The sequence below is a fragment of the Hippoglossus stenolepis genome, chromosome 4 (genome assembly GCF_022539355.2).
Source record: "Hippoglossus stenolepis isolate QCI-W04-F060 chromosome 4, HSTE1.2, whole genome shotgun sequence".
NCBI classification, from domain to species: domain Eukaryota; kingdom Metazoa; phylum Chordata; class Actinopteri; order Pleuronectiformes; family Pleuronectidae; genus Hippoglossus; species Hippoglossus stenolepis.
In genome coordinates, this window is record NC_061486.1 from 11578147 (window position 1) to 11596083 (window position 17937).

At 39.5% G+C, this 17937-nt stretch overlaps 2 protein-coding genes across 3 annotated transcripts; one reads left to right on the top strand and one right to left on the bottom strand.

The window, feature by feature from the left end:
* Window positions 1-1213: 1213 nt before the first annotated feature.
* On the bottom strand, window positions 1214-8981 carry si:dkey-202l22.6 (interferon-induced very large GTPase 1). Its single transcript, XM_035153623.2, has 4 exons — window positions 8835-8981; window positions 7265-7407; window positions 1921-6886; window positions 1214-1791 (listed from the first exon to the last, which is right to left on the bottom strand). Exons 2-4 carry the CDS (start codon window positions 7305-7307, stop codon window positions 1650-1652), a joined length of 5151 nt encoding a protein of 1716 aa, XP_035009514.2. The 5' UTR covers window positions 7308-7407; window positions 8835-8981; the 3' UTR covers window positions 1214-1649.
* Window positions 8982-10226: 1245 nt separating this feature from the next.
* Window positions 10227-13820, top strand: LOC118106571. 2 transcript variants are annotated; one of them, XM_035155238.1, is made up of 4 exons: window positions 10227-10532; window positions 11448-11561; window positions 12917-12959; window positions 13162-13820. In XM_035155238.1, the coding sequence occupies exons 1-4, from the start codon at window positions 10479-10481 to the stop codon at window positions 13359-13361; spliced, it is 411 nt and encodes a 136-aa protein (XP_035011129.1). In that variant the 5' UTR covers window positions 10227-10478; the 3' UTR covers window positions 13362-13820. The 2 variants fall into 2 exon arrangements, with proteins under 2 accessions (XP_035011129.1, XP_035011130.1); XM_035155239.1 differs by having other exon boundaries at window positions 10232-10532; window positions 13225-13820.
* The last annotated feature ends 4117 nt before the right edge of the window (window positions 13821-17937 follow it).

Consider the following 17937-nt stretch of genomic DNA (forward strand, 5'->3'; position numbering starts at 1 on the left):
ACACGTAGCCTGAGATCATTGTGGTCACATGGTTGTTCAAAATCAAAGCTAAAAACCAGAGGTGACCTCTGCTGTCAGACTGACCTGTCTGAAGAGATCCGTCAGTCGAGCTGATGTGAGTCACTGTCAGTATCGTTTAATGTAAATATCTTCCAAAGGGAATGATAGATATTTATTTTGCTATTTGAATATGTAAATGATATAATTTTTTTATAAAGTTAGGCCAGAAATTACGGAAGCGTTTTGCATTCACTTGAAAAAAAAAAAAGTTCAGTTTTTCTGAGATAAATATCTCAGAAATTCCGAGATAAGTTTTCATTAAAAAAAAAAAGAAGAAAATACTCCTATAAAATAAAAAACCTAATAGAATGTGTATTTAGTACATTATCCTGGTGAAACATAAACATCAAATGTGTTGTTTTTAAATTGAACTAATTGAGTAGTTTTTTTTCAAGTGAATGAAATACGCTTCCGTAGAAAACAAATCATTACATGGATTATAACAAAATCTGTAATATTTTGTGCATAACCACAAATACAATTTGGACACTAATTTCAACAATGAAGACTAACTGTGCTATGAATTAAATTGATGACGATGTATGATGAGTCAGCAGAAGCAAGCTGAAGCCGTAGCTTTAAAAGCAGCCAGTCATTGTATAAAAAGCCATCTGCAAGTAGATGGACAGAATTAATGGATGGAATGATTTATAAATTACAGTGAGGGATAACAAGTCAGTCCCTGCTCTTACATTTCAGCCCGGAGCTCTCAGAGATTGCTGGATCCTACATTGCCCTCTTGAGGATTTCACTCTTTAGAGCTTTCATTGCACAGTTCCACGGTGGATAGCAGACATCTCATCGATAGGAGGATCCTGTCTGTGCTCACACATGCCAACGACAATGTGTTACATTTATCATATCAAGTGTGTTCATGCTATAATGTGACGCAGAGACATTACATTTGTAAAACTTTGTATGCTACCACTAAATAAGATGAAATATTTCAAGAAAGACTTTCTGTGACTCTGTGCGATGCACATGATCCCACATTGTGTACTTCTGGTTTATCCTCTAATGCTGTACTGATGTCAGCTTTGTTGGCAAGAAATATGGATTTAAAATACAGAATATAATATTTAAAACTAAATTCTATTACAACCCAATGTGGTATGAATTGTGGGGCTAATTCTAGTAGACATGACAGTTTGTATTTAAATGAAGCAAAGACAGTTATTTATTTCTGTTTTCATCATAAAACTTTCACTTTAAACAAATAATAATTTTTGTGTAACATCATCAGGGTGAAGATACAGCATCATAACTTCAAAATTCTTTTTAAATAACAAAGGTTTAAAAGCCTAACAATTATTTTCCTAAACATTCAGAATATATTTTAAAAGGATCTTTACAGAAACAGTAGATTCTTCTTAATTTAATGAAAAAGATAAATGGCAAACAAGTCAGTTATCATCATGAATGTTTTTGAAAAAACGGTTCATGTGATCAATTTTCTGTCCATCACCACCACCACCACCATCAACAACTCTGACAACTGAAAGACTTCTCAACAAATATCCAATCTGAACTTCATCGACAAAATGTCATGTTACAATAAATAAGGCGCAAAGCAGAGGGCAGGTCTTATATCAATACGTTTTAGTGAGGAATGCTTCCCTCAGACTGTGTAAAGCCTCTTCCTCAGTGATCTTCTTCCACTCCTCAGGGATAGTTGCTGGCTCCCTCTCATATTCCTTGGCAAACTTGTCATTGTACCTCACCAACACATACCTGCAAATGAAAGAATATTTAGCTCATCTGATACATATATATTGATATATAAAATACAAATCATGTGACATAAAAAATTTACTACAGTATTTACCATTATTATAATGACTTTAAAAAAACACATGTTACCTCCAGTAAGCGGTGGGCATCTGACTGTCTGGGTCCTCAGGGTAGATGTTCCAGTCTGGGCGGAGGGAGAGGAGGTCCTTGCATGCCACCGATGGATTCTGTGTGTCCTTGTTCTCGCCTGGGTTACTCAGAGTCATGCTTTCAGGACGACAAGACACCGAGCACAAGTCATGAGGCAGCAAGTCTTTAGGTCTGTGGAGCAGAGCACTGTGAACCTCATGCCCTTTTTCCTGCACCTCGCAGGGGGCTCTGCAGAGAGGACATTGCTTCTCACAGCCTCTCACTCTGTCCAAGAGGGAGTAATGGGGCTGAATTGGAAGGCAATTAAGAAGTTGGGTGACATCCACAGTTTGGGAGAACTCCTGGGCAAGCTCCAATCGCATCGCAGCCAGTAACTCCATTAAACATGTGACGAAACGATCCCATTCTGTGGTGATACTGAAGAGGGGTCCGTCCAGAAAGACCCTGGTGACTTCCACATTTCCGTCACTCTCTAAAATGAGGCACACTCTCTCCAGCAGAGGCTTTGTATCACTCAGGACTCCATTTGTACCTTCCGCTGTTTCGCTCACCGCTGCTGCAACCTTTCCCACAATTTCTCCGAGCCTCTGTTGCCTCCATTTGTCCGAGTTGGGTGATTCAGAGAGGTGAGCCACCACTGTCTCCTGGATCTTGCTCAGTCTGAAGCTGTCATAGGAAAGCAGGTACTCCAGAAAGCTTTCAAAGCGGTCTTCATGTATCAGCTGCTCCAGCAAGTGTTGGCTGAAGGCACATGAGGACTGATACTGCTGTTCTTTAGCTTGAATTTCTTCTACAATGCGCAACCCCAGTGGTCTGTAGATATAGTCCAATACTGTAGGTTTGATAATCATGGAGGTGAACGCTTGGGCCACCCTCTGGCACTGATCTCTCTTCCTGAACCGGTAGATAAACTTTGCCAAGTATGAACTCTTAGTCGCAGTGATAAATGTCAAAAGCTCTGTGTCTTTTGCAAAGCGGTCGTGCACTTTCTGGAAGTCTTGGCATGCTAAGCTACAGAGATACACTTTCAGATCCACTTCAAAAGCTGATTTGATTGCCATACATTTTTCCTTCAAAGCTTTTTCAACGCTTCCTAACATTTCTGTTATGTAGCTGTCAGAAAAATCTGCTGGTAAGACCGATTTTTCTGCTACAAAGTGATTGTATTCTTCTATCACACTGCAGGCTACCTGTTGAGCTTCTACCCTCTGTAGTCTGTTGTTGTCCTCAAACATGTGCTTTAATCTGCTGCGGTATCCAAAGTGCTCATCACAAACTTGGAAGCTGGATGTCTTGTTCTGGCCAATGACCTCAATTTGTTTGATGTGTTTCAGGAGACCCCGGCTGATCAGATTCAGTCTCAGAACTTCTGTCACTCTAGCAGTGATATCATCTGTCTCTGAAGGCCTGAAGTCAAAGCTAGACAGTATATTACTCCACACCCCCTCAAACTCCTCTTCTAGTTGTTCATCTTGGAGAAGGAGTTTGGTTGAAATGCTGTTCTCTACCAGTGCGCGTAGCTTGGACTCTTGTTCCTTTTCCAGTACCGTCTCAAATTTCTTCACCTGTATGGAAGAGCAATGGCTCTCACCGACTGTCGCCAACCTTTGTGTTATCTCTTCAGTTACTCTCTCCTGGAGGTCACCAATATTGCTCATTAGGATTGGCTTGAATGTTTCAGTTCTCTCTTTCAAAACATCATCTTCCGTCAAATAGGCCTCAACTTGTGACCTGAGTTTGTCCACCTCTGTATTGACCTCCTCTCTGCCTTCGTCCTTCAACTCATTCAGAAGGTCATTTTGGATTTCAGCATCTAGAACCTTTTCTTTTGTGGCAAAGATTTTCTTTCCTGCCCCAATAATCCAGTTTTCCATGTGCTCCAGGAAACTAGTCTTCCACTGGGAAAACTCTGTGCACAATATGGAAAATGCTAAAGCTATTTCAGTATTTTGCAAACCAATGGAGAAGGATTCTTCTTTTACCGCATCCCAGATTGCACACAAATGAATCATAAATTCTGACAGACCTGTGGCTGCGGATTTCTTCAATGCCCCAAAGAGGTTTTTCTTAAGCGATAACACAGCCTCACTGTACTGTGTCTCGACTGGTTCAGAGAGAGACACATTGGACCATGGCCCTTTGACACACGTGATACAGCTTATGGTCTTTGTATTTGGCTGTTCAGCATTGTTAGTTCCTCTATCCCCAGTCTCAGTCTGAAGCATCTCAGAAACACGCTTTAACTGTGATGCTTGTAATAGGGTGTTTATTCCTTCATCCTGGACTAGGAGTTGGCAGTTGGGCATGGAGCCAAATTCTTTTATGCGCAGAAGAGCATTGACTATGAAAGCGATGTCTGTTTCCAACTCAGAACTTGCATCTGAAGCGATATTTTGGATTAAAACATTGCTCAATCCTGTGGCAACAGTGGCCATCTCATGGTCATGGATCTTTGTTTTGTTGTCTAGAGAGGCCGGGCAGAGACCCTCTACATCAATTAACAAAAGAAAATCACAATCCATGTCCATTCTAAGGGCATCAGGGAGACGAAGAGCACCCATGTACACCCCTCTTGTTGATCTTTTGCCTCCTTCAGGGAATTTCACCCCAAATACTGAAGAAAGAACCTCAGCATTCTTTGCATGATGTACTCCCAGATTAGTCAGCACTCGGGTTTTACATTGTTCTTGAGGGAGGCGCCGTTTGAGCTCTGCAAAGATGCTGCCCAGCCAGCGGATGGGAATGTTTGAAGCATCTCCATCCATTAGTTCAAGTGGAATGCCGTAAAAGAGCAGGTCTACAGCTAAGCTGGGAAGACGCAACACTTTCTGGTTCCTACTGCTGCGGCTGATGTGTGTTAGCTCGAAAATAAGGCCCATCTCACGCAAAAAGTGCTCAAGCCCCAGCGAGAATGGATCAGGTTCAAAAGTCTGCAAACACCAGGCTAACTGAGGTTCAACGGAAACATCTGGGCTCATTTGTTGTTTGGTAGAAGAATTTGAATCTGGTGTTGCTGGTGTCAATTCTGGTTCATATTCTGGTGTCCCGTGGCAGCTCAAGGTTCCATTTTCTTGAGACTCCAAATGACCGTTTTGGTTCTCAAAGACTGAATCTGAAATTTGTTCGTCAAAACTATGTGACATTGAGACAATTTCTCCACCTTGAATTTCTATCCCATTGGACATCAAATCGAACTGCTCCTCTATGACTGGGTCAAGTCTGGACTCTGAGTGTGGTTCTATGTCTCCATATGAAGACAGGTCTTGCCCATTGTCACATGGTTGGTCAGAAACTTGCAGTTCAACATTTACCGGCTGCTCTTCACTGCTCTCCTCTTCAAATGTTGAATCTGAACAGAAACTGTCACTGTCCTCGAGATCGCCATTGGCTCCATGTGTGAGGTAATCAGAATATTCAAGCATGTCATTATTAGTATCTGTCTGCAGATTTGTGGACGGATCTTGTTGAATGTTTTGCTTTTCCGTTTGCTTTGACTGAAGCCTCAGTTTCATCCACTTTAAGAAATAAGTCCTCTCCACTTTATCTATTGTGAAAAGTGCATTGGTAAAAGTCTTCATCGCTGGGGTTAATTTGTAGTTTCTCAACTCAGCCAAGATGTCTGTCTTTTCTTTTTGCAGTCGGGGGTCATTTTGATTTCCTTCTTTTCTCTGTTTACTCTCCATCTTTTCAATTTCTGCCAGTTTACTCCACCAAGGCCCCTGCAAAGGAAGCTGTTTCTCCCTGAACTGAGCAGATCCCTCATCCAAACCTTCCAAGACTTTCTCCACTTTGGCCATTGCCTTTTTACAGACTGTCCCTTCGTCCACATTAAGGCCTAGCTCCACAGCTAAATTTGCTGCTGCCTCTAGTGAAACAAGTTTCAGTTTATCTGGCAACAGATCTTTCAAGATGTCATTGATCCTATCAGCCAGTTCCTCCTCACTCAAACCTTCCCCTTGCAGCACTGAACCTTCAGGTAGCCCCATGTCTTGTTCAAGATTTACTCCAACAAACCCCACAACACTGTGCTCATTTTTCTCAGTGTCTGAAATGTCAATCAGTATGAGCTTGCTTGCCATATCTCTGCAGGAAGCAAGAAGTTGTTTATCTTTCTCCCTAAGATTCCCACAGAAAACAATCATAGCAGAAGAAGCTTGACATAGCAGGTTCAGGCATCCCTCATGCTTGCTGGCATCACCTCGTAGGTTAGAGATGGCCACAGGGACAGGGAAACCATCTCTGGCAGTGTCTCCTGTCAGTAGATGCCATCCAATCTCTACCAGGCCATTGGACAGTTTTCGAGGCAGCTGACCTCCATCCATTCCCCTGTGTAGAAATGTGTCATTGCAAGATTTGGGTCCACTTATAATGTGGTTGAGCACCTTTGACTTGGAGACATTACAGTGACCAAACTTCACGCAAGAAACGATCGGCATATATGTACTCGCCAAATTCCCCTCTTGGAGCTTCCCGTTTTTTCCCAGAAATTGGCTCACAACACCTCTCAGAGGCCATAGAAGGAAGCGGCTAGCTTCTTCTGGATCTGTACTTGGCAGGACCAGGGGTACAGCAAACTGGCACTGCACCATGTGCACAGTCATCTCCTGTTGAAGGAAAGTGTTGGCAGACATAAAGACGGCTGAAACTAGATCAAGGGGGTTGATGGCACACTGGCTTTCTCCTCCATTTAACGTCTCAGGTGATGTATCTAAAGCAGTCAGAGAATCACTTGAAGGTTTGCAGCAAGGACTCCTTGCATCTTGGCTGAGCAACCAAAGACGTCTGAGGAAAGCACTTGGCAGAGCTTTCAAGTCTAGGGGAGCTTGGTTCTCGAGATTCCAAGTGCTGATGTCCAGCATAGAAGCTGGGTCCAGTGGTGCATTCCAGAAGGCATCTAGGCCCAGGTTATGTAGAAGTTCTGCCTGGGCATTGTCCTTTGGAGGTTCTGGTTAGAAAACAAGACAACACTTTAACCAGTGGTTTTGCCACCTTTTTTATCTAACATATTTATGTAGTTTTATGTAGTGAATTGTGAAATAGTCTAGGTTTACCTAGATACAGCTAAAGCCATTGAACAAAAGAGTCAAATGTATTTTACATTTATTTCCTGTTATTATTCCTGTTAGGCAGGTGTTATTATGAGTTTATCTAATCTATTACTCCATTAAACACTGTAATGTAGAGAAATTACAAGATGAAATCTTTTGAAATAGTTATTTAAAAACAGTAGTCACCCAATCATACTAAAAATGAGGAGAATGAAATGCAGAACAAATAAGAATGCAAAAAATGAAGAAAATAAAATAAAGTAAGATAAACTTACTTCTCCTCTTGCTGCTGAGCCTCTTAGGAAACTTTACTGACATGGCGAATCCAGCTGAGTTATCTCCAGTCTCTGTATTAGATGAGTTGTGTTTTTTCTGTAGTCAGCCACATCCCTTAATTTGTGGTTTGCTGACTGGAAACCTGTGATTAAAATTTGTAACATAAACATTAGTGGCATTTCCAAGGAAACACAACACAGTCAAAAGTACCTGCAATTTATTTTCTTTGGGCGTAAAACCACTAATACCACATGTTTCAAAGCTGATAACTTCTATTTTCCTCCTTACAGTAAATGAGAATAAGCTGTATGCTGGTTTCTCAGGGGACCGTTCACTGTGGAAAGTACAGAAGAGACTGGTTTGTCCTGAAATGTCTCACTGATGCAAGATTGTCTGCTTTTCGCAACAATGACTGATCGATGAGGCTGAACATAAAATACTAATGTAATGGCCTCTCCTCACATTAGGAGACTGTCGGAAAGATGGAGCACCACACAGATAGTTCAGCTATGTGATTATCTCGAGGTTTTACCGGTAAAGGCCTTAAGATCTCAGCTCTTTAGATCAGTTTTAAGTTTGGCTACTTTCCAATAGTGAGCAGTGCTTATACCTCATTGCTTATAAAGAGGAAAAGGACATTACAGATATGAATTTTGAAAAAGTTTGAAATTTGGATAGTGATCACTTATTAATCTTTTGGCTAATATCATGTGTAGAAATAATTTCGGTCAAAGTGTGTATGGATGTTAATATTTAGAAGAGCTCAGGGTGAAACATCATTTTGGATCATGTTCAGTGTGTAATGACTTGATATCCTTGTCCTTGTTTTTAGCTGATTTTACTCAAATGTTTTCTATATTATGTTACTGCTACTTTTATTTATCTTGGTCTATATACTTGATTAGTTTTTCCCTTCTGTTTATAGTTAAATGTCAAATGATAGAGATGTGAATAAAAAGGTAAATGTGATCTGAATAATGTTTTCACTTGTGTGATTCATGAAGTAAAGATAGATTAACACTAAGGGATAATAATAATATTTAGTAATCCTGTGTTTGAATTACTTGATTATTAGTAAATTGTCATTACAAGTTTAGTGATTTCAGCAGAAATGATTCAATAATTAATATCCACGTTCTAAGATTGGGAGTAATTATTGCATACTTATTCGTTAATTCACATAGTATAGTTTATACATAGTTTGTCCTTAACTTATAACTATTGAATAATATTGTCCTTAGTTTGAGGTATTAGGTACTTGTTAGCTGTAATACTGTAAATGCATCCTGAGGTATTCCTTCTTCTCAGTACTTAATTTGAAGTGTGGATATTTAGCATTTTAGCCTTACTGAATTTATTTTCCTCGACCTGTCTTGAAGGTACAACAACCATTTAGCCATTTTGAATAAAAAATTATTTCTCTCCACATAAAAGTGCATATAATGCTGTTTCACATATCATTTCTAAGTAAGAAAAAACATTAATGCTATCAGAGCAAATATATTCTTGTATTAGTGCAACATATTTCTTTAAAATATATACATTTTTCCAAAATCACAATGTTCTTACCTGTGTCTCCTGATGGTTTGTTAAAAAAGTGAGTATCCTTCCTGTGTGATCTGTAACCAGGAGGCTTTGTCTCTTTGAGCTCTTATACCTTTCGTCCAGTGATAAGAAACATTCCAGTGCTTCAAACTAATCCCATATGAACAAAGTGAACATCAGTGACCTGCTCTCAGACTCGTGTCACATAGCAGGACACACGTAAGCATGACAGACAGACAGACAGACAGTAGCAAGTCACAGTCGTGATTATGTACAAATTCTTCAGATTATAATCTTGACACTCAAACTTGATAACACTGGGAAGCGGCAGCCACTCACAGTGAAAGGTATTAGTGAAATCTTTTCACCAGTAAAATGAACTGGTCTCCAAAGCTCCAGACGATGACGCACACGAACCTACAGTCATGTGAGATCTCTTCGATATCAGTCTGTGTGATTATTACTGATAAGATGCAAACTGACTCTACTTTTTCTTCCTAGGACCCCTTTGACATAAATTGTTGGTTTGTTCTAAATTACTCTACAGCAGGTTCAGATATCTGTCAGGATAGAGTAGACAATCGTTAAGGAAAATGAAATTCAAGTGAGAGTACTTGATGCAATGATGAAATCCATTTTTTCCCAGACTTCACTGTGACCTTTTACCCTTGACCACTCAAATCAAATTATTAATATCGCAGTTTAAGTGCCGAATTTTAAAGGAAGCTCTAAAGATGTTCACAAGGCATTTCCTTAGTCCAAGTGAACCTTTGTACAAAATTTGAGGAAATTCCCTGCAGGTGATCCTGAGATGTTGCGTTGACAAGACCAAAAACATGTTTTGCAAGATCACAATGACCTTGACCTTTGACCTTCGTCGACCAAATAAAAAAATGATCATCTTTGAGTCCAAATTCGAAGAAATTCCCCTTAAGGTCTTTACAAGACTGGGATTGACGGATGGACGGATGGATGGACAACCTAAAAATGAAATGCTTCTGGCCACTGGCTGGCATAACTCATGTATAAGTTGATGACTATCATAAATAATATAAGGAAAAATAAAGCAAGTAAATCATTTAGAAACATCATTAGCTTCATGAGGTTCAATTTATAAATGTTTCACAAAAGGCTCCCTGATAAAGAAGCATGTAGTTAGTGTGTCAAAATGTCAACCTCTTTATTAACTCCTCACTGGTTCACATGGGCCAACATAGTTATCCTACAAGACAATTGTACTAGAAGGAGAATAAAAAGCTAATTAACATTAAGGTTGATTCTCTTTGGTCAATTCAACATGTCCAAATAACACCTGGTAAGGTGAAAGCACACCTGAGGGATAAGTGTTGTGCAGAGGAAAAGATTACAGCTTCTCTATTCCTGTCCTTCAAAGCTCATTAGCTGTCTTACCCTTGTGTGTCAGAGACTGAGAGAGTGAAGTGTGTGTACGTGCTTGTGCATGTTTGTGAGTGTGTGTGTGTACCTGAGGGAACCCTTGTGGGTGGGCATCCTCTGCACTGTGTGTTCGACTTCCCTTCACCTGGGCAGCGCTGCGTTGCATTCCTGACTGCTGCGGCTGTGTGGACTTATCTTTCCTTCGGCTGGACTGAGGAGAGCAATCGAAAACTTTAAGGATTAATAACAGACACGAGAGGAACGGTGGGCAAGATGTTGGTCACCATGCTTACAGCCATGTACATGATGGTCCGAGTCGTAGAATCGGTAAGATGACTGCAAGGAGCTCAAATAACAACATCACTGAATATCACTATCACAATTGATTATTATTATTATGGAAAATTTGATTTAACAATCATCTGTGTTATACGTATATGTCCTGTTTACTTTGTCTTCTTTGTTTAAAGCATTATTCATATTTATCATAAAGGATGCTGTCATATTGGACATAAAGTGCTTTGGAGGGCTGGGCAATAAAACAATATCAATAATTATCACAGTATAATTTTCACCAATAGTAATGTAACAAAAGTTCATCGATATAATGCTTAATAATTGTGTAAGTGCAGTAAAGAGGTTTGTTAAGTGTTTGTCATTCTCTGCTCATACAGAAGAATATAAAACCACAACTTTCACTCAGGAGCAGAAATCAGTCAATAAACGTAAAATAAAAATAATAATGTGACATTTATTGTGACATTTTTTGCCCATGATATAGTCCAGCACTGGCAATTTGCTTTTTTACTCCAAACTTTAAACTGTAGTTTCATCATCCTGTGGGTAGTCAGGGTTCAAGAAAGTTTATATTGACAATAAAACTTTTTAGAGTCAAACATAGGCTAGGCTTATGTCAACAGCATCCAAATATAATGAGTCATGTTAAACTTCACTTTTGATTTCAAAACCTACTTTCTTATCCCTTTTCAGCTTATTGTGCAGCATCTGAATTTCATGTTTCTGAACAATGTTTATTAAACACAAACAAAACCTCAAACATCTCCAAACTCTTGCTCAGGCCAATTTGTGAGGCATTTGTATTGTTTTTAAATCTATTGGATGAGTAAATCGTACAAGTTGGAGACAAATATTCAACGGTAATAAAAGACTGTATAATAACAGTGATAAGGTTGTTGCTTATGTTTCACAATTTGTCCCTCCCGGTCTCCCGTTGTCTTTCAGATAGGGGTACGGTTTGCACGGCAACAGGAACCTTTACCATACATGCTGTCCCAGCCTCTGCCTTGGCAGGTCCACTCCGTGTCGCACAATCGGAGGAGCAGCAAAGCAGATGAGGTCAGTTGTGTTGAGTTGATGATGCACCAATGACTCGATAGAACGCACACACATTCTTAAACACATGACTGAATCATCCACTACTCCCAACATTGTTTTCTTGTAGACATTGAGTAGGTTGCTCTTCTGAGGAAATGGACTGTTTGACACAGACGGGTTTCCCCTCCCACTTTAGCTGGAATTTTTACTCATAAATTACCTAATTTCTAATCCTCTGTTATCTAAAGGTCAGACAGAGCATGTGGAAAGTCAGCAGTCAAACTTGACTCAGCATGTGAGCATTTAAGCTGTGGTCACATGTCCTGCTCTTACCTATGGCGTTTTAGAGGAGGACTGCAGGAGTAAAGCAGCGGAACGTGATTTAAAAGACTGAGCCGACTTTTGGTGGCTCTGAACTCAGCAGCAGCAGCAGCCAAATATCATAATATAATAAAATAAAGTGGAGTTCTGCATCAGACTCTGTTAACAATGACCCTTTGACCCCCACTGAATATCAGCACAATCAATAAATCCTTTTACAGTGTGGCTCCACGGCTACTTGGCGATTCCTCAGGCATTCATTATGGACTTCTTATGAAGAGTGCGCACCTCAGAGGTCCAACACACAAGAACTGTAGTTTACCCGTCTGTGCATTTAACCTTCAAACCAGTTTAAAGTAATTGGTTTGAAGGTTGCTTGTGGTCTAGACCTTTATAAAGAGGAAGCAGGCCGCACGTACTGAGATGAGAATAACCTACAAAAAACAGAACATAGAAATCCCAACTGATGAAACGGCAGAAGTAAGATAGATGTCTTGCGTCATGGGCGGTTTAAACTCGCTCTAGCGTCTCCTGTGAAAGGAAAGAGAAGACCTAGCTGATGAGGTCATGAAGCTGTTGTGTGTGTGTGGGACTGAACCAGGGCACAAGGCCAAACTGAGGTGTACGCAGGCTAAGCCGGTCCAGCCCTCAGCCCCTGTGGCGTCCCTGCAGCTGCACCGCCTGAGCTGTAATCCCAATCAAGGGGATTTGTCATTGAGGTCATAATTCTACCTGTAGATAGAAAGGAAGGTCACACAGGCCATCACACATGTACAGTACAGGACACACTCATTCCTTCAGGACGGCACATTTTGTACAGTTGAGCGGTGCCTGTGTGACTATCTGCCTGCATGAGTCTGATATTTGTTCGTACCGTCGGTGGTATGAGATCAATGTTCTAGATAAAAACATAGCGTTGAAAGTCATCATACCTGACTGGTATCTGATGCAGCTTGTGCACGATCCTCAACCCTGACTCGTCACTCTGTGCGTCAGTAAGTGTGTGTCTGTGTGTTTGAATGTGTCTTCTAACACTTGTTCTGTTTTATTTACAGTTTGATGGCCTCAGGAGGAACAGCATGGGCGTGTACAGAAAGAGTAAGTAATACTCTATCAAATTAATGTGGCAATTTTTCTGCCCCAAAAAAATACAAAATAAAAAAGTTACAAAAAAGTTAAGTTACCAGTCGGGGGTTTGATTCAAATCTGACGTCAAATCCAATTTTCAATGAGAAAAACTGCCCGATCGAATCCAGGCTGCAAATGTAAACCTTGTGTTTGAACTCAATCATTGCTACAGACTATGTCTCCATGGCTATTGCCTCTACCTCTCTGGCTATACCATGTGTCCTGTCGTGCTCAGACCCCAACACCACGAACGGGACGTGCACCGCTCACGTTGTTCCACCGCTCAGCCCCGTCGAAGTCGAGAAGGCCGCCGCCACCATCCAGACCCATTTCAGGAAGTTCCAACAGAAGAAGCACAAGAACGGCAAGTAGACGGACAAAGAGGGACGGTGGTGCAGGTGCGACGAGCCTGAGAGGAAGCAGGTGGGGACTTTTGTCGATTCACCGAACGAGGGATGAACTCTGAGATGATATGCACAAGTGCACATAAACACACAAATGTACAAACATTCAAACTGTATGATAAACATTTAGCAGAGGTCCTGGATTAGTGAAAGAAATAAACACTTACATAGTCATAGCCTACATCTCAAACTGCTGCTTGTAAAACCCAATGTAAAAGTCTATGTGAACTATTATATACAGCGTATGAATAAACTCTACATCTGAATGAATGTCAGTTTTGATGTGCAGTGAAAAAAAGAGTGACTGTGAGAGTGACTGCGATTATGATTTAATTTATATATGAACTGTGTTTTGAGTAAACGAAAATATGGAGAAAATAATTAATTGTGGATCTTTCAAAAATATTAAACATTATGTTGAGTAAAATCCTCTTGACAGCCTGGACTGTTTCTTTCTAGCACACTGCTGCCCCCTAGTGTCTTGATCAGGTGCGTTGTTTTTTGTTTTTTATATAAATTAACCTTACGGGCTGTGTGGAGATAACAAATGCTCAGAATCAAATGGACAAATGAAAGAGCAATTTGAATGAATACAGAAATAAAAAAATAACACAGCCCATATAATAATGATGATAAATGACTAGGCTCTGGAGTCAGTCACCTGCAGAATGTGAACAGGGAGGAAGGATGTTGTGTTTTTCACATAATAAACATGATATTTTAAATCATAATAGTTTCATCAACCTGAATCTATACTGACTCATCCATTAACTAAATCTGTCTTGAATTTAATTTTAGTTGATTTTGATATATCAAAAACATACCAGACCTTTAAAATGTCTTTATTTATAACTTTTCATAACATTATTTCAAGACTAAATTAAAGAATGTTTATCATTAAATATACCACAGAACATCACATAAAAGAAGAAATATTGCTAATGTAACAGTGAGTGAAATATGATCTCAACAAAACCTTGCTTGTGGAACATAAATTAGATTTCTAATTAATAATTGATTCACCTTAAATCAACATCCGTGCAGTATAATGAACTTGAAGCTGTTGTAGTAAATTTGATTTTATTCATTTGTGAACAAAACAAATCAACTTTTATAAAAACAAAAAGAACTTAAAACATAACATAAATGTGGACTCCTGAGTGCAGTCTGCCAGTTTGTGTTTCCTCAGTTAGAAGATTAAATCACAGCTGCTTTTCCCCAGGCAGCTGAGAGTCGATGGGAACATTTAACAGTTTGAACGTGACATTTATTTTTTTATTTTTTTGCGGGTGAGGCCTTGAGGCCTTGAATCTCTTTCCTCTCTGAAGTTTCCCTCAGAAACAGTGACTTCCTCATTTCATAAAAGGTGAATGTTAATCATCGTCAGGATCAAGAGAAGCTGAATGTGTCACAGTGAAATAGTTCTTCATATAAAACACACCAGTGTCCCCTCTCCGACAATGGTTGTTGTTCCCCAGTCCTCAGTTTAAAATATTTTATCAGTAAAGTTGGCTGTCGGCCTCGTGAGACAATATTTATTTAATGTTATTTCAATGTAAAAACATGACCCTTTCTTCAACAAGTAAATTATGACTTCTGTTAGAAACTTTATTTAATGTTGAACCAACTGCAACAAACAACTTTTCAACAAACTGTCTGCGAACACAAAGAGTTGCAATATAAAGCAGTGAGAAAAGAAAATATCAGGTGAGTCTGAATAATATATTCAAAAACAATAAAGACCAGAGATCAACAACCAAACAAGAAAATAATTCAAACAACACACAAACAATCAAATCAGATCAAATCCTTCATTGTGTAAAACTATATGGTGATAATTCATGCAGAGTGAGACCTCTTACAACAAACTCACACAGGATCTCTACCAACGTATCAGCTCTGGTCGGTTCAGCTTTTCCTGCAGTAGTGAACCATCGTCCCTGGAGGATCTCTGATGAGGAAGTAAAGTGAGGAGCAGCAGCAGCGGGACTCAGCTGCAGCGTCAGGCCGCTCATGGCTCCATGTTCACGGGCACCAGAGAGTCCGAGGTCCGGTGTTTGTCCGGAGCTGCTGGAAGAGATGATCCGTGACACGCTTCTCTCCAGAGGTGGGCGCCATCGAGCTGCTCTTCTTCTTCTTCTTTGATTTTAATGGCGGGCAACCAACCGTCATCAGAAGTGCATGCCGCCACCTGCTGTTAGGAATGTAATAGCATAGCTTCATGGGTTGTTGTCTTTTTCATCTTTTAACCCTGTGTGAGCTAATCTTAACCTGGTGGATATGACTTCTTACTTCCTGTATTTATTCCTGTTCTGTTGAATTGTATGATAATCCCCGGCGCCCTTTGTCCTTGTCCCAGATTTTCTTGCTTTGTACTAATGATGGAGCCATCGTGAGTTTTACGCTCCATATTTAAAGGTAGAGAGGTGGGATCAGTCCAGAGCAGGACACTATCTCATTGTGGCTGAACAGAACCAGGTGGTGGTGGCTGGTCATGGTAATTGGTTTGGTGTGGTTGCAAATCAAAGGCTTATTAAAAAAACTCCACAGTAAAGTGTCGGCATCGAGGTGCCATGACTCTTATATAAATCAATATTTAAGGCCACAGGTATTTAAAGTGGCTCCGGTCAGTTTCACGTGAGGCTCAGTGAGTGGAAGCGAAAAAGGAGATCATGTAGATGTGGTTAAAGAGACACTTCACTTTTAAGGATACTGTAGTTTAGGTCAACTCTATAATATTCTCAAATTGTGAAGGACATATAGTGGAACTGCATTTACACTTCAATCCCGCAAATGAACCTCAAATGCAACACGGCTCTGAAAGAATGGAGCACATCATCACAGTTCATAAAAAGATAGCTTTATTGCACAAGGTGTTGAGTACTCTTTTTCTGTTTTTTGTTTGTTTTCATAGAAAAGAAAATGTAGAGTTAAACACAAGCAATTGCAAATTGAAGCAACGTTTCCCCATAAAAGTTTAAGGAACAACCTGTGCATTTTTAAAATGTTTTAATTAACCCCCTATTCAATTGTTCAATTCACCATTTCCCTTTGTCTTTTATAACCAGCAAAATTTTCAGAACATGCAATGCTGCTGTCCTCCCCCCAAAAAGTGGAGTTCGAAAACAAAAAGGCAAACTCTAAACCAAGCAACTTGTGACAAAGTAAAAAAAATAAGGAAACAAAAAGATTTCAAAATAAGGAAACAATGCAACCAAATGTTCTGTAAAAGAAGAAATCAATATATAACTATGCATGGTCCACTCTGACATGTTTCAACTGGTCCATAAATCAAGATAAAGCAGTGTGTTTTTAATTATAGAATTTTTCATTAAGTCCTCTTCTGTTTCCTTACAATAACTTGAGTTCAGAGTTTACATTGTGCCCTGGTTTCTAGTGAAGATGTCGAAAATAGTAGTCATTTATACAAAACACTTTCCTATGTACACAAGTCTTCTATTATGGAGTAGAATTTAAGTTGTATAGGTGGGATAAAAGGGAACAGTGGGGGGGGGGGGCATCTGATTGGTTGGGCAGATGTGGAAAAGGTGGTGGAAATAGCACGTGAAGTTGGCCTCACAAACACCGACTGAGTCAGTTTGAAAGAATGCTGCTGCACTTCAAGGAAAAATCCACCCAAACGCTAATCCATCACTTGAACGTCGTAAATCGTGGAAACACTGCAGATAACTTGGGAAATGTTGAGATAAGCGGCTGCTGATAGTTTCCCAGTTATCGTATAAAAGGAAAAGAAGATTAACTGCACTTTGCTGATCTCTTTTTTTTGGTATTTTAAGTACTTTCTCCATTTTCTTCAACAGGAATTGCAAAAAACTTAAAGAAATTGTCAAATAAATAAATACTTCATGTTTAATTACAGTGTGTTTAGAACTGTTGTTAAATATAGTATGTAGTTTGCTTTGAAATCAACTATTACATTTTAGATTTTAATACAATAATAGATTATTATTTATAGCAGCATATATTTGTAAATTAAACCAAAATAGGCCAACATCTATTATTTACTTATTTTCATTGAAGAACTATTATAATAAAGTCTAGTTTAATGAAGGCTAATATAAAAGTCCCGGATTTTTCAAAGGCCTAAATCAACACAGTATTCAAGTAATAGAATACAACAAAATATATATTACTCCTAAAAAATTATAATCTTGGAGTACCTTATGCATCACATTGATGATTGAATCAGTATAAAAGTATCAGGGTGGAAATTTCCTTCAAGATTGACATTACATTTACTTTGTACAAACTGACGGTGGACCAGTGTTTATACGCTAAACAACTTCACTGGGAAAGCAGGGTGGGCAGTTTATTTCATCACTCCATCCAATATCCATACGACCAGAGTAAGGAAGCCTGTGTTTTTGGTTGCTAAAAACAGGCTTGTCCCGTTCCCCCAAACAAGTCTTTGCATAACTTGAAACGTAAAGGCCAAAATGAGAAGTGAAACAACCATCTGCAATGGGAAGCAAAGTTCATTTCTCTCCTGTCTTGATTTAAAATCAAAGGGAACGTGAATACAT